General features: G+C 47.6%; 2 protein-coding genes across 5 annotated transcripts in view; one reads left to right on the top strand and one right to left on the bottom strand.

Annotated features, from left to right (window-relative positions):
- The window catches only part of LOC135914005 (nascent polypeptide-associated complex subunit alpha, muscle-specific form-like), a 59,548-nt gene extending 49,042 nt beyond the window's left edge, over positions 1–10,506 (top strand). For 3 of the 4 annotated variants that reach the window (XM_065446716.1, XM_065446722.2, XM_065446727.1), the window contains 2 exons: positions 1,969–3,660; positions 7,554–10,506. In XM_065446716.1, the coding sequence (XP_065302788.1) occupies positions 1,969–3,660; positions 7,554–7,991 (2,130 nt within the window). In that variant the 3' untranslated portion in view covers positions 7,992–10,506. The remainder of the gene's footprint in view (positions 1–1,968; positions 3,661–7,553) is intronic. The other variant, XM_065446709.2, reaches the window with a different exon arrangement.
- Positions 10,507–19,300: 8,794 nt separating this feature from the next.
- On the bottom strand, positions 19,301–21,236 carry LOC135914029 (uncharacterized). The gene is made up of 2 exons (XM_065446740.2): positions 20,959–21,236; positions 19,301–20,852 (listed from the first exon to the last, which is right to left on the bottom strand). Exon 2 carries the CDS (start codon positions 20,831–20,833, stop codon positions 19,661–19,663), a length of 1,173 nt encoding a protein of 390 aa, XP_065302812.1. The 5' UTR covers positions 20,834–20,852; positions 20,959–21,236; the 3' UTR covers positions 19,301–19,660.

Below are 21,236 nucleotides of genomic sequence, written 5' to 3'. Positions count from 1 at the left end.
GCATCGCTGACGCTGCGCTACGCGAATTGGCGAGACTGGAGGCTTGTAGCAACAGCAACAAAAAAAGGGGAAAAAACGCGAGAAGGAACGAAAAGAAAGACGTAGGACATTTTTGAAAGTTTGTTTGTGAAAACACAAAAACAACAATAAATATCAATCTCATGCTATTTAAAAGCAAGAGTACTTATTTAAAACGACGAATAAAGCATTTTTTGTACCTTTCCTGCCTCGATCGCCTTCTCGCTGCAGGTTTCTAATGGTTTCGATAAATGCAAATCTTTTAGTACTCGTTAAATAGCAACTGATTCATTTTAAACTCGGAAAACGAGTAGTAAATCTGCCGTGTACATGTAAACCAGCGCAAAAGCCACGCAGAGCTGCTCTTTCTTTTTTTTTTGCCCCAACTCGATGACGCTAAAAACCAGACGATGAGCAGCGTTGTAGAACGCACGGGGTTATTTTCCTCTCGCGATGCGGCATGTGCTGTAGCATTCCAATGACGAGAGCTCTACCGAACCAGTCATCAAATTACAAATGTATCTATACCGAGAATTACGCGTTCTTGAAGCATGGTCTTGAGAGCGGGAATATTCTAGCCGCGGAGGCAATCGGCAGTCGCACCTCAGTCATCTGACCGGGGCCTGCTCTTTTTTCTAAAGTTGTACTCGACTATAGACCTTTAGACATCGCCTAATATTGGTGGTGTGCAGTTCCAGACAATGCAGGATGTTTTTGTAAAAAGGCTAAGACCGGGAGACGCGTGTCGTCTTCGCATACGAACTCTATGTATACGGCGAGCTGGAAATATCTTGCCACTACTGAAGCCACAGCGAAAAGACTAATTTAAGAGAAAATAATTAACTTTTTATTGCTAACATGAGGGCCGCCGTTTATAGCTAGTATTTGTAGAGCGTCACCATTTGTGGCCCACCCATTTTTGTAAATTTTCAAAAAGCATCTAATTAGGCAGATATTTATCGTCAAATTCCAAACCTCAATCGTGGCACTGTAGATACTGGACGCTTCGCGCTGCGCTTGAGACGGCGACGCCCCATAAAGAAATGTGGGACAAAGTTTAAGTGATAGCGCGTCGCCGTAAATTCGCACCCGACGCACAGCCGCACATGCTTGACAGGCAAAGTGCACCGTACCATGAAGCTACCGCGACTGACCATGTAGTTACCGCTACTCGCGCTAGTCGTCACCGGGCGTTTCCGACCGAAACGATAGCGGAGCCGTCTTTCCCGCGCTCCTGCGGCGCTCGGTTTTGGTATTGCTTTGATCTAGGGTGGAAATTCAATGACACATATATCGAATCACGCGCGACTTACAAAACTTGTTAAAAAAAATTTGGCTGCATAAAAATGTGACTGCCTTCAAATTTGCCATTTAAACAACTGCCTTTAGGCTACCATATAAAATTAGGTTAATTTTTTTTTAATTTTCCTCTCAAGCTCATGCTACTAGCAGCAAAGTATGTCGACTTCGCTTACGAATTCCTCTCCAAAGACGTCATGTTCTTCTTTGCTTACAGCCTCTTTATATAGATAAAAAATCCGTATTGTCTAAAAAAATAGCACCCTATATTTATGGCAGGGCAGGTTTAGAGTTAAGTTTGTGCTACTTACCACAAGTTATGTAGAACGCTCTCGTGTTAAATTTTTATATCAATTAGCCCGAATCCTTTATTGGAAACTGAATGTAATCTGGCATGTCCTACACCTCACCGACATATTCCGAATTTCCAAATTCTAAGTGGGCGTGTATGTGTTATGTGTGCGTGTATGTGTGCGTGTATGCGCATGCATGTTCGTGCCTTACGAACCTTCACCTTGAAATACGTCATACGCCTTAGGACACGTCTTTCAGAAATATCTTTGCGCATCAAGAAGGCCACCCGTTCTCGCATTCACTTTTCAACTGCTTGACTGCTTGTTTATTGAGGACTACGCTCGCTCTGTCTCGCAGGTAATACCCGAATCGGGCACCTTCTACAAGTCCCGTCCGCTCAGTTCATTGTGGCGCCTTGTCAAGTCCAAGAAGGCCGAAGGGGCCGCCTCGCCACCAGTGCCACGCAAGGAAGACGCGCGCCCCATTGGCGCGCTTCGCAGTGTTGCCAGACCAATCACTGAGGCTACCAATAAGTCGACGGTGGCGCTAGTTGCAACCGCACGTCAAGCAGAACCCCTGGGAACGCTGACCTCTTTTCCTAGGAGCGACCCCGGACTCGTATTACCGTGTGCCAGCCCAGACGTAGCCCCTCCAGCAGCGGTTGCAACTCTCGACAAAGCAGCGCGTAGCGACAGTGAGCTGTTCAATGAACTGGAATTTCCTGCCGACTCAGCTGTGCACGAGCGCCTTGCCGCGGCATCGCCACAAATGATGCACCATAAGTCTTCCTCATCAGCGGTGGCGCCGTCTACCGAAGACTCAAAACAAGTTGCGAAAGGCCGTGAGGGAGCTGATGCTGTAGTGAAGGAGTCACTTGGTCCAGGGCCTCAGGTTCTTTCTAGGCTGCGGCATTTGCTTGATGACGAGCTGGTGGGTGAAGTAGGAGTCACCGAACCGCCTTTAGGAGAGTATGCAGCGCAAGATGCAGCTCCACTCATACTGCCACCCTCATGGCGGTCAGATGTCCTACCTTCGCATGCGGGAACCACGATACCAGATAAACCCGAAAGTCCATCAGCCGTCCCGCTGCAAGCTGCGACCGAGTCCCCAAAGGGCGGGGGACCACGTAGTTCCCAGGAGCACCTGCTGCCAGCAGGATCACCCAAGCGCGCGAAGAAGGGTAAATCGCCAACTCGCTCCAGGAAACAGAGTACGAGGTCTCCCCACAAAGCGGACCTTGGTGCGAGAAAGTCACCTCCGCTTCCTGCACCAGGTGGGACGAAGGACAACCTTTCGCCAGTAAGCGACGCTTCACCAGAGCTTCCGCCGCCACCGGCCAAACCACTGCACCACAAAAGGCAACATGGTTCTCCATCGAAGAAGTCGAGGAAAGGTTCGTCCGTAGTTGCTTCTCCTGCCAAGCATAGGTCACCACCAAAGGCGTTAGACGCGAGGTCTCCACCAGCTGCAGTGCCGCCCATCTCTTCCGCAAGATCCCCGCGCACTAGCAAGGCCGCGGGATCAAGGAAAAAGACCGGAGGAGCAGCCGGCGTGCCTTCCACGGCTGTCGTTGCTACACCCAGTCCCACGCGCCGCACGTTGCCGGAGAATAAGGCGGTGAAGTCGGACACAGCGTTGGTTTCGGATAGGAATGAAGCCGTTGCCAGTGGGGCCTTTTTGCCGGCCTCGGAGGTTCCATCTCCTTCGCGTAAGTCGCCATCGCCTCCTGGCAGAAAAGCCCTTCACCAGCACGAGCACCTAGATGCGACCGTGGTCGCTACATCCTCGAAGGCGCTTGAAAAAAAGCCGCCTTCCAGAAAGGGTGCAGCCCACGGCCGGCAATCTGGAGAAAGGCCTTCGCTCGCGCCCTCGCCGACAAGGCATGCAGAGAACGCTCACCAGCTGGTGCTGGAGTCGCCTCGCCTGAAAGCCAAGAAGAGCAAGGCTCACAGAGCGACCTCTAGAGAAAAGGCGCAACGAAGAGCAGGGAAGCCTGCAGCTCTGGACAGCAGTACGCTTGTAGCGCTACCTGCTGATGGATATCCGCTGGTAAGTTACAAGAGTGGTCCTAAGCATGGTGCCGCGAACCTTGCCGTTTGGGTGAAGCTGTTGAACAATGAGAGAGGAGGCAGAACGGGATTGCTCCGCATCTGGCACTGCGTATTAGACCCTAAGTATGCCGCACTTTGAGCCCCCCACTTCAGCGTTTCGCTCTGGCAGCCCAACGGTTGCTCTGTCACTTTGAACCTCCCGATTTATTTCTTCTTGTAATGCACAGGTTCCTTTGCCCCGCCGCAGGTTAACATGATTACACCGGCCTGTTTATTCCATTCAACCGTGCCGCACGTAGCGACATCTTCTAAATCAAACCTAGAGTCAACAAATTGTTGCGCGCGCTTTCTTTATAACCTCGTGCAAGGATTTCATGTTAGACTGTTCTCAACATTTTCCTCGTATATTTCCTTTCGCCCTGTTTCCTGCATGTTCCAATCAAGCCAAATCGCATTGCTTAATTCTGCTTCCACGCAACGAGTTCTCTTCTTTTCCGCAAGGACAACCACCACTTGTATTAAAGGTTTGTTCCTAAGCAAAAAAGAAATTCATCGCAGACGAATCCCAATGTTACAGCTTGCATCTTCCGAAGTACTAGGAATCTTGACTGGGTGGTCAATGAGGAAGTTTCTCTAAATTCTGTATCAATTGTTTATAACTTCGGTGATCCTAATTATTTCCGACGTTTCCCCAAAGTTCTGCAAATTAAAACAATGACATAAAGTATATTATACAACACTCTAAGTATGTAACATACATTGTGTAAATTAGTTCTGCCAACTTATTGAACCCTATGCGATCATGTATACTGGTATACAAATGTACAATATCTCTAGTGCACTCTTTACACATAGCACGCCTTTTACTGCGATATCAACTAATAGACACTCCAGGCGTATTTCTGCCGTCGGCATCGGCGTGAAGTATCATATAAAGTCCAAAAGCGACAAAATCGTCGCCACGCGCCTTACGCTATATGTGCAAGTGAGAGCCTGCGGAGGTGAGCCAGCTATCACGGCTCAGTCTCACGAATTGTACTCACTCGAATAGAACAACACATGGAAGAACATGGACTCAATAAACTCCAGGCAAGGGACTGGCGCCACCTGCAAACTAACACATACCCACACTTGTCTCATCTACACGCAATCTCCCCAGACAGTTATACGTCCCGAACATGTCCCTGGTGTCGCAACCACACAGCGACACTCGCGCACATGACACACGAATGCACCGACCGTCCGGGCGACGCAATTTCGCCAAGAGTCACAACACACACACTCACTACGTGGTCTTGGGAGGCGAGACTCTCCGAACTGGACCTGGGAAGCCAACTGGCGACCCTCGACCAGGCCCGACGAGCCGCGATCACCAGTGGAGCCCTGTCAGAGGGAACCACCCAGGAATAAGCCGCGCAAAGGTTTCTCCACTAATAAAGTTCTTCCTCCTCCTCCTCCTTTCGCGCAAACGGCGGAAAGCGGGGAGGAAGCGCGCCGTCTTCCGTCGCACGCAAGGCTTCGAGGGGGGGGGGGGGGGGCATTCTACTCCGAGCTTCTCAGGCGGCCGCATGCGCCCAGCCGGGCTTCTGTATCTTGAAAGCCGTCTGCGACGGGTACAGAGTGCGCGCTGCGCTCTCTTTTCGCGGCGCGTTGAAGCGAGCGGCTGCGCGAACATCAATTCGCTCGCTGCTGCTGCTTTCCTCACTGCAGCGTTCTGACAGCGAGTTTCCGCGGTCATCGAGTGAGATGTGTTAATGTTGTCTTGTACGCACGTGACACCATGCTTGCTAAGTTAGTTAGTATGGCTATGTTTACAATTTTACACGGCCGATAAAACTACTATCCTTACTTCGTAAAGCTGTCGACAAATTATCTACCGGAGTCGACGCTTCGCCTTTCGGGAGAAACTGCAACTTTATTTTAGTGGTTGCTCCCGCGTACAGTGCGTTGCAGAAGCACGGCGTCTGCTTTCAGCACTGCAGCCGTACAGACTGTTGGCTGACCTACTATTGGGATCCGGTATAATGTGTCGTAGAACTAAACTGATTGCTGCTTAAGAAAACAAGTTTCACCATGAGGGTGAAGGAAGGAATGCGATAGCAACAAGTCAGAATATCACATGAAATTGAAGGCTGTAGTGGGAGCATGAACTGAAGTAAACACAAACTGAGGAAAAACTAGCTGTTGTGCTAAGGGCCCTCTGTTTGAATCCTGCCGTCGGACAATTTCATTTTCGTTTATTAATTAAAGCCAACGTATTTCTTGGCGACTTTGCCTCCACTTTTGCGTATTGGGAATGTTTCAAATCTTTTACCCGTGACAGTCCCGGTGGTAATGCACAGCCGTGCCAATAAAAGTACATCATTTTAACGTTTGAGCTCTGTTATTGTTCCGCACTTGTAATATCTTAACTCTGAGAATATTTAAGATGAAAGAATGTGCTGTCAGTGTTTTGTTTGTTACAGACATTTGTTAATGGACTGCCATTCTCAAAATTGTTATCAATAACTTTGTCAAGAATATAAGACCTGGGGCCCTATAACGTAAAACTATTCCAATATGTTTCTATTCCAATTTCCTGACGTCAAATTTGCGTAACCACCGACGCAAGCACCGGGCGGTCACCCATAGGGTTGTCTGAACAGACCAATCAAACGCTCTCCTCGTTCATAGGACGTCCCTTTTGTTTAATTGAAAAACGAATAACATTGCCTACACTGAGTGGCTTGTTGTATCTAATTGGCTCACAAGAAGCGAGGAGAACGCTCAAGTGGAGAGGGATTCGATGGGGCCGAGCCACTGCACTGAAAACCGATAACCGGATGAAGAGGGTGGTGCTGGCGTCTGCGATTGGTCGGCTTTCCCTTACCTAGCTTGTGGTGGCTGGTCGAAAATCGCGGCGCCATGCAACGGAAGCTTAAGAATGACGCTAAAATTGACCCTCAGCAAAGAAGAGTTGGCAGAATGAGGTAGTAAACGTGCCGAAAGTGCTTGAAAACGTTACACGGTCACGCAAGAAGTTTTATTATACGCAAATACACCCATGCTCTTCGGCAGGTACGAGTAGCCAGCGTCTCAGCGATCGGCTGCAGCTATGTTTTATTCCTTTCGGAACGGGGCAGCCTGCGGCTATTCCGAAAAAAATTCAGTTTTGTTCGGCATATTAATGCATCTTTATCGCGTACACGTCACTTTGACGCGGTGAGTTCGTGCGGTTTTGTGACGTCGCGTGACAGGCAGGTGAAGTGGTTGCAGCCCGAAAACTTTTCACCAATAGCCGAGGGCCAATGGCGAAAAGGGGTCGAATCAGAAATAACTGTTTTTCTTTTTTCTGTCAAATCATGCATAATCAGTGTGCACACATCATATCAGATGAGGAGGTATTGCGGTTGTTGTAACGTCGCGTGACAGACAGGTGAAGTGGAGGGTGGTCGAAAAAAGTTTTTGACCAATCGCGGAGGGCTGATAGCAGAATTGGAATAGAAAATTTTGGAATAGTTTTACGTTATAGCGCCCCTGGTATGAGACATTTTAGTGATAGAATGGTGTAGAAATATAACCCGCATATACGTAAAATCGCTTAGCGTCGCATATAGCATATACGTAACCTAAATAAATAAGGAACCTCCTGGTGAGTGCGCCGACGACGGCAGAAATTATTGCTGTCGAAAAAAGAGCACGCGAAGAACTTTTGTCTATTAGAATGAAATACACGGAAGGTAACCTTTATTTTATTATCTTTGTTCGTTACGTTTCAAAGCAAATTCAGGGCTTCGACACACTTTACGTTGTTTCAAAATTAAATTCTAACAGCACAGTCGCGTGCCGCTGCAAGAAAACCATTGCGGAACTTCCACCTCGCAACGCACCGTCATTTTTTTCTCTCTGTAGGGCACGTCTGCTTCACCGCCCATAAACAGCACGACGTCGCCCCCTTTGAGCGAGTACGATGAACTGGACCAAGAGGCGTCACCACTAGAAACTGGGCATCCATTACTGCCACAGGAGCGAAAGGACACCGTCGTGGAGGAACCTAGAAGTCCCGACCACGCCAACCAACCTACCCTTCAAGACAGCGCCCAGCTCAAGAAAACCGCTGCGTCATCACCAGCTGGCACGGCGCCGGCTGTAACTTTAGCAGAGCTTCCTGAAGCATCCGCCACTCACACGCCGACGTCCCAGGCTGACCTGGGAGCCCCTGTTACTGCGCCAGTATCAGCAGAAAATAACGTGGGTCCAGCTGAAGGCCTGGAAACATGCGAAATGAGGGTAGAGCAAGGCAAGGACTCGCTCCCGAAGCAGCATGGTTTACAGAGTCCAAACGTCTAGCCCAGCAACAGGATAGTTCCTCGCGAGACCGCTGCTTCGCAAGACGGCTACAACTAAGGCGCGCATCATCGAAGCTTCAGTACTGGGAAGTAATAAGCGGGGACAGTCATGGGCGCGCAGATTATCTTATTAATGGCTTCACAAACGACCTCACAGGTGAACTCGCAGAATTCACGTACGCTTAGATAGACGATAACCATGCGGCATGCTGCTCAGTCAACACTTAGTCAATCGACTTATACGCCGACCAACCTATCCCTTGTATTGAGTTCTAGAATTGGTATCATGATATAGGGATGACGGTGATATCCACGAATCATCGGATGTACATGGTGCCCAATTAATGGGCAGGATGCCTGGTCATGGCGCTCTGTGCAATTACGTGTGACTGAGCGCTTGCACATCGAGACGTTACGATGTCAGCCACGTAACTGTGGTTGCCGCTTTTTTTTTAACTTGTTAATTAATATCGTCTGTCTTCGACGGTCTCCGAATGGAGACAAAGCAATGTGCTGTAGCTCTCTTTAGTGAAGAACGTTGGCATTTCGCTTTCCATCCAGTTTCTTTAATTACTGTGTGTGCTTAACATCCGGATGTATGTTTTCAATGCAGTTTTTGCATTCCTCAGTACGCGTTGAGATGGAGAGATCTCAAACGTTCCTTTGTTTTGGTTTTGGTGTTAGCAATGTTAATTTCCTTGTGCATCCAATGAACTATCCCCAGGGGATGAGCATAGACCTTGTACTGTGGTGATGATTGCACAACCTGCCTTCCCCACTCCAATCCTCAACGTAGACTTTTGTGCACAGTTTGGCCTTACTGGGTTTACCTGCACTGCCTAACGGGTTTGATAAGCCCTCAAGCGCATATGGTCAAATAGGGATTGAAGTCATTTAACTTGACTGAAACCAGCTGAACAGAGTCATGATCCTTTGTGCCCAAGGAAAAGAGCCACGAAGGTCACCTGTGGAATCATTCAAGAGCATTCTCGCAGAGCAGCGACAGTGGAGAGCATGGAGCAGCCTGACTGATACCGCACTGCTTTTTATAAATATGTTCCCACCTCCTGTTCATGTCGGATTTATACATGTGAACGATGAAGCGTTCGCCTGGAACATCAGTTGGCCTCCTCCTGCGCTGTGACCATCGTTTGACGGGCATAAAAGCCAGCGCTTGCAAGGATTTCCCAACACTCTCGCAGAGCAACGGCAGCGAACCGCACGCAGCAAATGATACCTGAATGTACTGCTTTTTGCGGGTTGGTTTCGTTTCAAGTTTAATTTCTTAGCTAGTATTATCTGCGTCTTTGCTGCTGCTGTACTGATATTTAGCCTCTTTGAATGATGAGTGGGGACACTACCGAGTTCTTGACTTGTCATGAGCCAGTGAAGGAATCATCACTGTTCCTGAAATGTGTTTCATGCAAATATTCTTACCATTTCGAGAAGTCTTCTGGTATCACTGCCGCCGTTTTCCGCAGTAAGGGTACCTCAAGTAAAACCACCTGGAATTGTATAACTTGTTCTTCGACAAAGAGGCGCTGTGACGTCAAGTAACCCTGAGATCATAAACATTGATAGTAAACTAAGTGAGCTAAACAAGATGATTATGTTGTTTCTCCGACTCGTAGCAAAAGTTGACGCTCTCACTGAAGGAATGAAAACCATGAATGCGATTTAAAAGTCAATTGAGCTTCTGGGTGAGAAGTATTACACCATCATTGGAAAGCTAGATCAACAGAACAATGACATGAATGCCTTCACGAAAACTCTTGAGGTCATCGAATCGGGTTTATCAAAAGTGTGGAAATGAAATGAAGCTCCAGCTTAATAAGGTGGAACTGTGTAGCCGGCGTCTGAACACTGAAGTACACGTACGGCTTGGTTCAAGAAGAAAATGAAAAACCTTCTCTCAAAAATAACAGCCTGGCCCGCGAATTTCGTCTACCTGCTATTGAAGAATGTCATTTGGATGCCATTCACAGCCTTGCACCTCACGCTGGCAAAAAAGCTGTTATAATTGCCCGATTTTCATCCTATGCCTTGAAAGAAAAGTGGATGGGGAATCGCTATTGCTTCAAGAAGAAGGAACCGAGGATAAGAGTTAGAAAAACTTAGCGTCCATGAGCATGAATGAATGAATGATTATAAGACAGAGAGGTCGACCTGAGCTAGTGCGCTCTAGTCTGCTACAAGCAAGTAGCTTCTGTAGCTTGCCCGGTCAAAACGTTCTAAAAGAAATTATCGCTCTAGTCTGCTACAAGCAAGTGGCTTCTGTAGCTTGCCCGGTCAAAACGTTCTAAAAGAAATTATCGCTACGTATCACAGAAAAACGGACACGTTTTTTTACAGAAATCTGAAAGCGAGAGAGTAACACGGTTTCGCGATGAGAGCGACCTTGACAAAATGACGTGATTTCCTTGTCTCAATCGTTGCTAGAGTGCGCAGTCGCACATTATGTCCACCTTACTCTATCTCGATTTCGAATCATTTCATAGTGCCACCTTCAAAGATAAGAAAATAACTATTTCATGTTTCTTATATAAATACACGCAGCTTAAGAAACAAGAAAGAGGAACTAGACATGTTCCTCTTCTCCTTACATCATAAATTCGACTTGCTTGCGTTCTGTGAAATCTGGTATGCTAGCAGCTCTGACGTATAGCATCCCTTTCTGGATACAAATGCGAGACATTAAAAAAATTATGGGGTTTTACGTGCCAAAACCACTTTCTGATTATGAGGCACGCCATAGTGGTGAACTCCGGAAATTTTGAGCACCTGGGGTTCTTTAACCTGCACCTACGTCTAAGTACACGGGTGTTTTCGCATTTCGCCGCCATCGTAATGCAGCCGCCGTGGCCGGGTTTCGATCCCGTGACCTCGTGCTCAGCAGCCTAACACCGTAGCCACTGAGTAACCACGGCGGGTAAACCAATACGAGACATTGTATCGCGAAGATAATAAAGGAGGTGGCGTTTGGCTCTACGTAAAGAAATATTTAGTTTATGACACTATCCCGCACTTTTCCACAATGCTCGCGGTCATGAAACGCTATTTATTAAAACACTATATTTTTCTTAGGGCGTTGTCTATCGTCTCCAATTTGGGCTTATGGCACTATTGTTTTTCTTCGTTTCCTGGAATTTGTACCGCACGATCTTGTTTCGGTTCAAATACCGGTTGTTCTCTTGCGTGATTTAGACACCTAACATTAGATATGTTCTTGCCACATCTACTGAGTCGGATGTACAAAGAGTATTCGTGTGGGCCGCACTGGGCCATCGGTGGCTGCACCAACAACCGGCGATCGAGAAAGCGATACTAATGCAAGGGTAGTGCAATAGACGTTCAGGGTGAGACACATACCTTGTGTTTGTGTGGAGTGCATTCGCTGCACAAGCTTCTTGCGTTGCCTGAGAAGCGACTCTATAATGTAACCGCTTTCAATGGAAAAGAATTCGTGCCCCAGCAAGCTTGCTGGTTATTATTGGTTATGTATACACACGCTCTGAGCTGCCCCCTAGACGGTGTGCCAGATAGAAGCAGCCACAGTACCAGCAGCAGCGGTGGGAAAGTCGAAGGAAGAGGCAATGAAAGCTTCGCTTTAAAATGAAAACCATAAGTAGGGACGTACTAGTAAAAAGAAAGGAAACGATGGCAGATGTGGCGGGCTACGAAGGTAGGCAACCAAATTTTCCTGCCCTTTCATTCTAATCAGACGCGATGGTATCAAATTCGCAGCTAAGAAAGGATTTATGGGTTTTTCTGCCCTACTTTGAACGAAATCCAGATTCATGCAACGTGCTTTTCACCTTAGGTGAGTGATCAGGGAGGTTCATGTGTTTTGGGATGGGCAGGTTGGGCAACGTCTTAGCGCGGGATTTCTTATTGTTGAATGACAATCTAAAAGGCCCTTCTGTTTGTACAATGTACAGTGCTATTTTTGCACAGCGTACATACCGGCACATATATTATGTTTTTAGTTTCGCGGTCGCAGTCGCCGTTCATCTTAAAACGAATGTCTGAAGCCGTACTAGTCACCTGCTGCAAGTGCACATGTAGGTGCTTACTTTACACCGCGGTTCTTGTCAAGGATGGCCTCCGATGGCGTAATGGCAATGTCTTAGATGATGATGATATTATATCTAGAATATTTCTAGCTTTAGGTATACTACTTTAGGTGCTTCAGCGAAGTTGTTTCTCAGGCGTTAACATTGGATAAGAATATTACGGTGCTTCTTTAGCACGTCCGAAACATGCAAGATTGACGCACAACGAGTTAGGACAAGATTTGTTTTGGGTGAGGGAGTCGGTTTCTTCGCAGTGCCCAGAAGCGTCCTAGGGTCATGGACGCCTGCGCGTTTTATTGCATCGTCAATTAGTCATGGTTGGTAATTTTGTGTGACTAAATTGTATTGTTATGGTTCTGCATTTTTTCTGAAACCCGGATTGTTCAGAGCAAATTCTTTTAAAACGTAAGGCCTGACTGTAAGGAATGCTAGTCTTGCAAAGGATATAAGGTGGCTACTATCGAAGCGCAAATATTGTTATCGGTCTGTCACCTTTTTGTATAGGGCAGTAGATGGTTTTTCCTTAGCACTGACACGCTGACATCAAGGGAGTTAACATTAGATGCGGACTACGTGTGCGAAAATGATGGGCTTGATGAGCATTGGTAAAGCCAGATATGAAAAAAAACAGCTCCTGCACACCTTGTAACCAAATGGAGAAAAACGTCGCCAATGTAACGTATGTAATAAAAACGTTGAAGCGCCTGCATTAACAAGAAATTTATTTTCTAGCTTACCCACAAATATGTTGGCCTAGTTGGGGCCAATCCGCGTACCCATTGATCTTCCGTTAACTTGAACATAGTGCTAACCTTCAGATTCGAAGTTGTTTAGTTCTAAAATAATTGTTAGCAAAAGTAGCCAATGTGTTCCTATCGATTAGTTTCTCGGGTAGTGCTGCTTCGTAGGAATTGACGACTGGTATGATGCCATCTGTATTCGGTATGTTACAGGATGCTACATCAAGTGTGACCAAAAGAGAGCCATGAGGAATAGCGAGATTGATTATGTCTGACAGAAAGCCAGTGATGTCCCTTACGTAAGACGGAAATTTAGCTGGGATATTACTAATCAGGGAATCTGCGTAGCTGGACAAATGCCGGAAATGGTCGTTGCTTTGCACCTTCAAATAATGCGTTTGCAAACGCCATCTGTTTATACATGTATCAGCTGTTCCTTAGAACAATTGACACGCGTTTTTGAGCCCATTTTCCTTGTTTTTCATGTAAAAATATGGTTGATATGCACAGGTATAGTAACTACACTGGTGCCATACAATGTATTCTGATGAAGGCCAGACCCGGCCAAAACGTCAATAAATCACTGCGTCAATATACCTCAAACAGACCTCAAAGAGACCTTTGAGGGACCTTTGAGGGACCTTTGAGGGACCTTTGAGGGACCTTTGAGGTACCTATGGCACCTCAAAGAAGTGCGACGCAACACTCATGCATTCCTCTCTCTTTTCTGCAATATCGCCATCGAATTTCGCTTCCTTTTGTTTACTCCACGGACGCAATGAACTTCTACGACCATTCGCTTTAAGATCATGCACCCCCCCCCCCCGCACTGTTCTAGCTGGTCTAAGCGAAGCCATGCTAAGTAGCCAAGACGAAACTGCGCATGTCTACATGGGACGCGAGGAGGACGCTGGCGGCGCACGGATTCCCAAGCGTCAGCCCAGATGGCAAAGACACGCGACAAACAGCATTACTGTCGACAAGAGCATCGAACCCTTCAGACGCCCACAAACACATCGCTTACAATGACCCATGCAGTTGCACGTGCAGAACGCTTCGGCGGCGAACGCGTCGGGAAACTCGGTTACTGACTCGGTTGCACGAGAGCATGCGATTTCAGCGCAGGAAGTGTGGGCGGCTATCAAGACGAACAGAAAAAAAGAAAAAACAAGGGGGAAAATGACCACTACCCCACGTTGCTGTTACTTGTTTGCGAGACAATTGATACTCGCTTATCCCGTCAAACATGCTAACAATCATGCAAAGCGAATTAGAAAAAAATATGCAGATCCTCCTCACTGCGGGAATCAATCTAAGCTAAGCTTTGTGTGCTGTTTGCCTTCATTGACGTCATTCGGCTGTGATATATCGACGGCATGCAACAGTCGTTAGGTGATGTAAAATGATACCTTGCCTGCTCCGCTTGTTTTTGTTGTTCTTGCGCTGCTCGAAGCTCTATGCGTCTCCTCGGCACTAAGTGCCGGGGAGACGAAGGATACTGACGCTATTTTGAGTTGTAGCGTGGTAGCTAACAAAACTGCCTCCTCTCTCTCTGTCTCTCTCTCATCTATCTATCTATCTATCTATCTATCTATCTATCTATCTATCTATCTATCTATCTATCTATCTATCTATCTATCTATCTATCTATCTATGCTTTCGCTAACATTCTCCCGACCTCCTTCCTCTTCTGTGGTTGCTGTTGCGAGTGACCACGGAGACAAGCGCAGCAGCTCCTGCACGGCATTTGTGGGGTGTCACGCCTAGTTACGGCGTCCATAGGACATTTGCACCTGTGACTAGGCGTAAATCTTGAATCCAGATTCTCGGGTCGTCTTTCCTTTGTGCTACACCCCTGTTATGTACTAACATAGAGAAAAACTTTCCACAACAGGCAACACTCCGCAAGAACTGGCAACAGGAAACACGTCACGCCTAGTGTGAATTCCATCCGTTAGCTGACGCGAGCATCGGAATAAAAAGAATGTGAAATTAACTTAGACAACTCTTATTTTTTAAAATTCTTTCCAGCTAAAACTTAACCATTTTGCGTATAAATGAATTTATACTTCTGGACTCGTTTTTCTTGCATTACATAGCAACAAGCTAGCTGTACGCCAGACGCGTCATATGCATGCGTCGTGCGCAATACGCGCCACAGAAGCGAGCAAGACCCGTTGTGCTGTGACCGTTCGCCTGTTCGGCGACCCGTCTGTCTTTTTTGGATGTAGCCTGCTTTCCTTGGCTTCCGACGTATTTTGCGTTCCTTCCGCACTTCGACACGGCGCCAATGCACTATTGGACCACGGCAAGGTGAGTGAGTGAGTGAGTGAGTGAGTGAGTGAGTGAGTGAGTGAGTGAGTGAGTGAGTGAGTGAGTGAGTGAGTGAGTGAGTGAGTGAGTGAGTGAGTGAGTGAGTGAGTGAGTGAGTGAGTGAGTGAGTGAGTGAGTGAGTGAGTGAGTGAGTGAGTGAGTGAGTGAGTGAGTGAGTGAGTGAGTGAGTGTGTGAGTGAGTGAGTGAGTGAGTGAGTGAGTGAGTGAGTGAGTGAGTGAGTGAGTGAGTGAGTGAGTGAGTGAGTGAGTGAGTGAGTGAGTGAGTGAGTGAGTGAGTGAGTGAGTGAGTGAGTGAGTGAGTGAGTGAGTGAAAACTTTTATTGAGTATTTCAAGAGTTTCGCGGTTTCGAGGTCTCCATCGTCTTCATCTTCTTGGCGCTGGCGACTGGAGACTTCTCTTCAGCAAGGGTGGGCCCCTATTCCAAGGCTCCACTGAGTGGCGCTGCATCGCTCGCGTGCTGCACTCTACCACATCACCTGGGAGTGCGAACGCAACAAAGCATTCCACAAACACGAACACCCGAATGCGGAGCAATGGGAGAGACGGCAAGGTGAGAAATTTTGTTTGGAAAGTCTGCGACGCATTTCAAAAAATTCAGGCTTTTACGGCACGGAACCTGGACTCGTGACGCAATTAGCGAAAAACTCGCGCACTTGAATTAATGACTCATACTGGGAGATGTTTATGACGATTTCTATGGGCCCCAACAATAATTTAACTTAATTCGGTTGTTTTTGGGCACGCTCAACGCATCCGGCTTTGAGACGCAGAAGAGTGACAGTTTCGCGTGTACTGAATCTTACTGGGCCACGTTTTGGCACTTTCTCTGGCTCCCAACGTTATTGTAACTAATTTTCTTGTTTTTTGGAGAGAGAGAGAGAAAAAACTTAATTGCTCAGTTAATCGGAGTTATGGCAGGTCTGGGTGGGGCCCTCGATCCAGGGCTCCACTGGCTCTTGCGGCTCGCTGAGCTTGGTCCAGGAGGGCCAACTGGCTCCGTACTATTCAAGCACAGTGGCTGCATTCGACATTGTGATGGAGTTAGCGAAAAGCAGCTCGGCCGTGTGATGTAGTTAGTTTCGCGTCTACTGTATCTTACTGGGACAAGTTCGTGACGCATTCTCTGACCCCGAATATTATTGGAAATATTTCCGCTACTTTTTGGCATACTTTTGAGGCAGGCTCGCGCGCCTGGTGTTTTGACGCCGTTCGCAAAAATCAGCTCGGCCGTGGTAACAGTTAGTTTTGCGTGTACTGAATCTTACTGAGACAACATTGTGGTGCTTTCTGGACCCCGCAACCTATACCTTCTTTCGTTACTCACGCTTCTCGAAAACGCGACGAGCAATTGATTAGAGTGATAACACGTAAGTGTGTTGCTTGCGCCAGCAGAACGCGCAAAAGATAACGCCGAGAAGTTCAAAAACCAAGAACTTGAAAATTCTGTCTTTTGAACGGATGAAAACGACCTTTGCACCCATTCATTTGTCTTGGGTGCGAGTAGAAGGCACTCTGCGAGCGTCCAGCATGGTCTAGCTGAGAGCCTGTGTTGTTGCGGTCCCCTCTGTGTATGTAGCGCGCCATTGCGTCGGCTGAGGCGAAGTTGTTTTGGAAACGCGCAGTCGTCCATGCATTTGTGCTCTTAAAGTGCAGGGAACAATGCCCGGGAATGGGAAATGGTTGGAAATCAGTTATTTTCATATATTACGGTATTGTTTGGGATGAGTCGGGTATTTTCTACGCCATGTGTAAGTAGAAGCGAATTGCTTTGGTTTGTAATGCCGCGCATGCACCACTTTCGCACGCTTCGCCTCTACGTGCAGTATTCCTATAAGGTCGAAAGACCAGAATGACACGTGCTTGTAATTTATTTTTCAGCTGATGCCATCCAGTGGAGTTTCGTACGGGAACTGCTGCGGCTTACCTGGTGCCGCAACGTCGGATGAATGCTCAAAAAACCCGGAACGCGCATTTCTGTAGAGCAAAGTAAACGTTTCATCATTTACAAGGCGTTTTGCATCTACTTTCTGAAATTGCACGTGGCACAGATTCGGTAGAGGGTTGAAAAGACTGTTCGCAGTCATTTTTACTAATAATAAAACGGCATCGCAACAAGACCGCGTGTGGTTAAGCAGCAGAATAAAAGAAACACGAAAAAAGAAAGAAACGCCGATTCGCGCAGCCGGCGTAACATGTGCTATCTGGCGTTTGAAACCGGAAGGTGTTTGGGCCGATTTACGCTCGAGCCGCGCATCGCCGCAAGCCGCACCGCATGCTTGCGCTCGCGCGAAAAATTGCACGTATCCAGCACTTGTGCACAAATTACCATTTACACAGTGTGCCCAGTGTATACCTTACACATTGTAAACTGAAATTTGTGCACAAGTGTTTGATACGTGCAATCTTCCGCGCGACCGCACGCGTGCGGTGCGGCGACGCGCGGCTCGAGCGTAAATCGGCCCTTAATCCGATCCGCTTAGTGCGCTACAGTCGATTCGGCTGCTTGGCTCTAAGGGAGGGTCCCCTCTTGTTGTATGTCTTTCTGTATGGTACTTTTAACAGACGCAAGAGCGTTAAGGGCCCCGTGTCACAGAACATTCAGTGTCGACGCTGCGGGCGTCGCTGGGCGAATAAGCATTCTCAACAACAACCGCACAGGCCCTGCACGTGGGGCATACCTTGTCTCATATTCTTCACGAAGTTTTTTCTTGGAATTTTGAGAACGACAGCTCAGAAACAAATGTCATGAAACAAAACACCGATAGCGCGTGCCTTTTATGCTATTGTGACATGGCCACGTCCCGAAACGGCCGGCGTTAGTGGCGTGCAAGGCCACAGCTACAGCAGCAGCAGCGAAAAGTCGAAGATACAGGCAAAAAATGCTCCGCTTTGGAAATCAGTGGTGATATGCGAAACACTCGAGCCACGCGAAACTCCCAGGAAACGTGATTAGAATAATTTAGGTGCGTACCGCTTCACAGGAAACATTAAACTCTTATTTGAACGTACGCGTTATTCCTTGATTACGCATGTGAAGGCAGACATATATGCACAATTTTTCAAGTCTAGAGGACCAAATGTGGTTAGTATGGCCGGGTGTGGTTCTTTCATTTCCGTAAACCTAGAAATACACTGCATTTATAACTTTTTCCCGATGTGACTGATTTGAGAACGAAGAGCGTTATTAAGTTTACTTCCTAGACTTAATTATCTCCCCATGTTGAGCCTTCGTTCATATACATTACGCAGTTAGCTTACCTTACGTACTGTAGCTTTCACTGGCAACAGCACCGGGCACACGTACACGTAGCATGAAAAATAAGTATAAGCGCTGCAAGAGGTTTTTCGTTCACGACATCAATATTCTAGACATGTTAGCTCAAGCCTGTAAGTATAAAAAAATCACAGGCATTGATGAATTTCGGCTACAAGTTAATGAAGGCCCCAACACTTGCTGCACATGTACGGCTTTGTCGTAAGGTCACCATGATGCATTTCTTTGCCACGTACTTAGTTGACACCAATTCAAGAAACCTTTATTTAAACATTTATGTTCAATCTGCACGATTCCTTTTTCCGCTTGCGGCAATTAGCCGAAGCCTGGTACTTCTGACATTTACGCTATGCGAAATACACACCGTTTGCTTTGTCACCACATAACCATTTCTATTTTTGGATGAATGAAGCTTAAAACAACAAAAATGTACTGTTGTGCTGTAAGTTGTTTGAAAAGAGAGCACGATCTGTTTTCTGGCGTGTCGCAATACCTTCAGCGCAGCCCAGCATTTACAGAGCACAAGCCATGAATGGCGTATGCACAATGATGGCCAATAGCTTTTATGTATGTCCGCTTTTCTTCGCGATACTGACGTTCCGAAATTTGTATAGAAATCACTGTTGACTCACAAACACTGAAAAGAAACAAATGAGGAGATATGAAGGAAGGCTTTAGTTAAGAGTGTGTCAGCAACCACTCTTCAATCTTTGTAGGAGATGAATAAACCGGCCACTAGTTCGTATATGGCCATCCATAAACCAAGGGAGTTTAAACTAGTAAGCATGCAGATGGTTGAGATCATAGTGACCGAGCAGTCCTCATGGACTTGCGTAGGCTGAACAAGCAGCACATGATGGAACGAACATGAGCGACTGACACGGCGCGTTTAAGATAAAAAAAAACTGCATTTATTGCCTGGCGATTCGACAGAAATTATGAGTGCGAAAGATGGGCGTTAGAACATGCAAACGAGCTTAAGAATGTCCGTACAGGCGAATTTTACGAAGTACACGTTTGATGCGTGAGCGCTGAAAAACAGCGGGTTTTCGTTAAGTACACAGCGTTGAAGAGTGTAGACTAATGTATCCTGAGACACAAATTACGTGCCTTCCACTGCGATGGGCCGAGTTAGGGCAGCTCTGGTAGCGGGAACAGCTGTCTGCATCCTTTCGAAAAGCGGCTCGTATGTTGGACTGTGGACGAGAGTATTAAACGCAGAGGCCAGCACGGGTCGGCAGCTAGAGTTCAAGCAGCCGTGGTTCCTTGCGCCTGGTCTTCAGGTTGGGGAAGAGATACGTTAACCGAAGTGGTAGGTAGAACAGCGTAATAGGCCGCGTACGCCGGCATTGTAATGGCAGCAATGATGGTCGTATCGTGTATTTCAGGGGTACGTTTTTCAGGGATGAGTGAGGGACCATCTGTCCAAGTAGTAACTGGGCCTAGGATAGTGGAAGAGCGAGCGCGTAGAATAGGGACACTCAGAGAAGGGGCGTTGGCGCCGAGTGGGCTAGTGAGGACAGGCACTGTTCTCGGATTAGCCCGAGTGGTTATCTCTGTATCTGGAGCCACGCTTGTCACAATGAGCGCTGGCCCAGACGTCGTAGTGGCCTCAGTTATGATGGCTGGGCGAGCAGCCATGCTTGAAGGATGAGTCTGGTTGCGGCTGAACTTGGTGAGGGCAGCCAACTTCTTTCGGACTACATCCGCTTTGTCTACTGTGACATTGTGCTGGATGTGGTGATGGGCATTGTGGTCCTGGTCACCATTGGCGGTGCGGTTGAGAACAGTAAAATTGTGCTGGTGATGCTGGGCATTGTCACCCTGTTCACGATTTGCGGTGCGGTTGAACCAAACCGGGGCATTGTGAAAAAGGGACACCACTGGGTTAATTACCCTGCTGACGACGTTTCCAATCGAAGATGTAATGTTGCGGAAGACATGCTGAGGCGACCCGGAAGAACTCGAAGAACTGGAATCTGCCTTGGGCAGTATAGAAGACGCAGGCTTGACCACAGGGACTTGGGCGATGTGACACACCATGAGTGAAACCATGTTTCCGTTCGATGGTACTTGCGGGGACACTGATGAATGCTGGTTGTTCAGGTGCTGATGGCCCAGACCATGATAGAGTAATCCGACCATTGCTGAGTGCGGCGGGTTGAATTGATGCTGGTGACCAGCGGAACCATGGCTCTGTTCCTGTTGATGAGGGTGGTTAACGTGCCCCACGTGAGTGTGCTGGTCGGCAGGCTGGGCATGGCTGTGGTGTCCATGAGCCTGGACGCCCAAGTTATGGTTGGCGTGAAGTCCCGCGTGCGAGTGGCTGTGACGGTTTGAAGCGAAGGTTCGAACGGCGATGTTTTGCCCTTCAGCCGCGCGTAGAAAAACGGCCAGCAGCACAAGTGTCGTGGGGTTCATCTTGACCGGTCAATGGGCCCTGCGAAGCAGGTGAATTACTCTTAATTTGTCGCGCACAAGAAATACGGTATTCGAAAAAAGAAAGACGGCTTTATAGCAGCGATCTGCAAACTAGAACGTCTTACCTTCACACCTTCCCGCTCTTTCCAAGAACACTGCCTGCCACGATTCGGGCAAGTTTTTTTTATAGATCGGATGCTTTCTTACTATCGCACCAGCGCTTAGAGGAAGTGCACTTGACTGCGATCATACTGGTGAACTATCTGTCGCCGCAGCCCGCGCAGGGACAAATCGACCTTGCAGTGACGGCGGGTGTAATTACGGGGCAGCTGATGACAATCTCATGACGAGCTATTACTGTCAAAAAGCACGCGAAAGGAACAGACTAAGCACTATCAACGCT

Source organism: Dermacentor albipictus, chromosome 3 (assembly GCF_038994185.2).
Source record: "Dermacentor albipictus isolate Rhodes 1998 colony chromosome 3, USDA_Dalb.pri_finalv2, whole genome shotgun sequence".
Lineage (NCBI taxonomy): Eukaryota > Metazoa > Arthropoda > Arachnida > Ixodida > Ixodidae > Dermacentor > Dermacentor albipictus.
Note: the sequence above shows the minus strand (reverse complement) of the source record. Positions and strands in the feature narration are given on the sequence as shown.

Excerpts from the sequence above, each read along its gene's own strand:
- LOC135914029 (XM_065446740.2), bottom strand. The coding sequence starts at position 20,833 with ATGAACCCCACGACACTTGTGCTGCTGGCCGTTTTTCTACGCGCGGCT.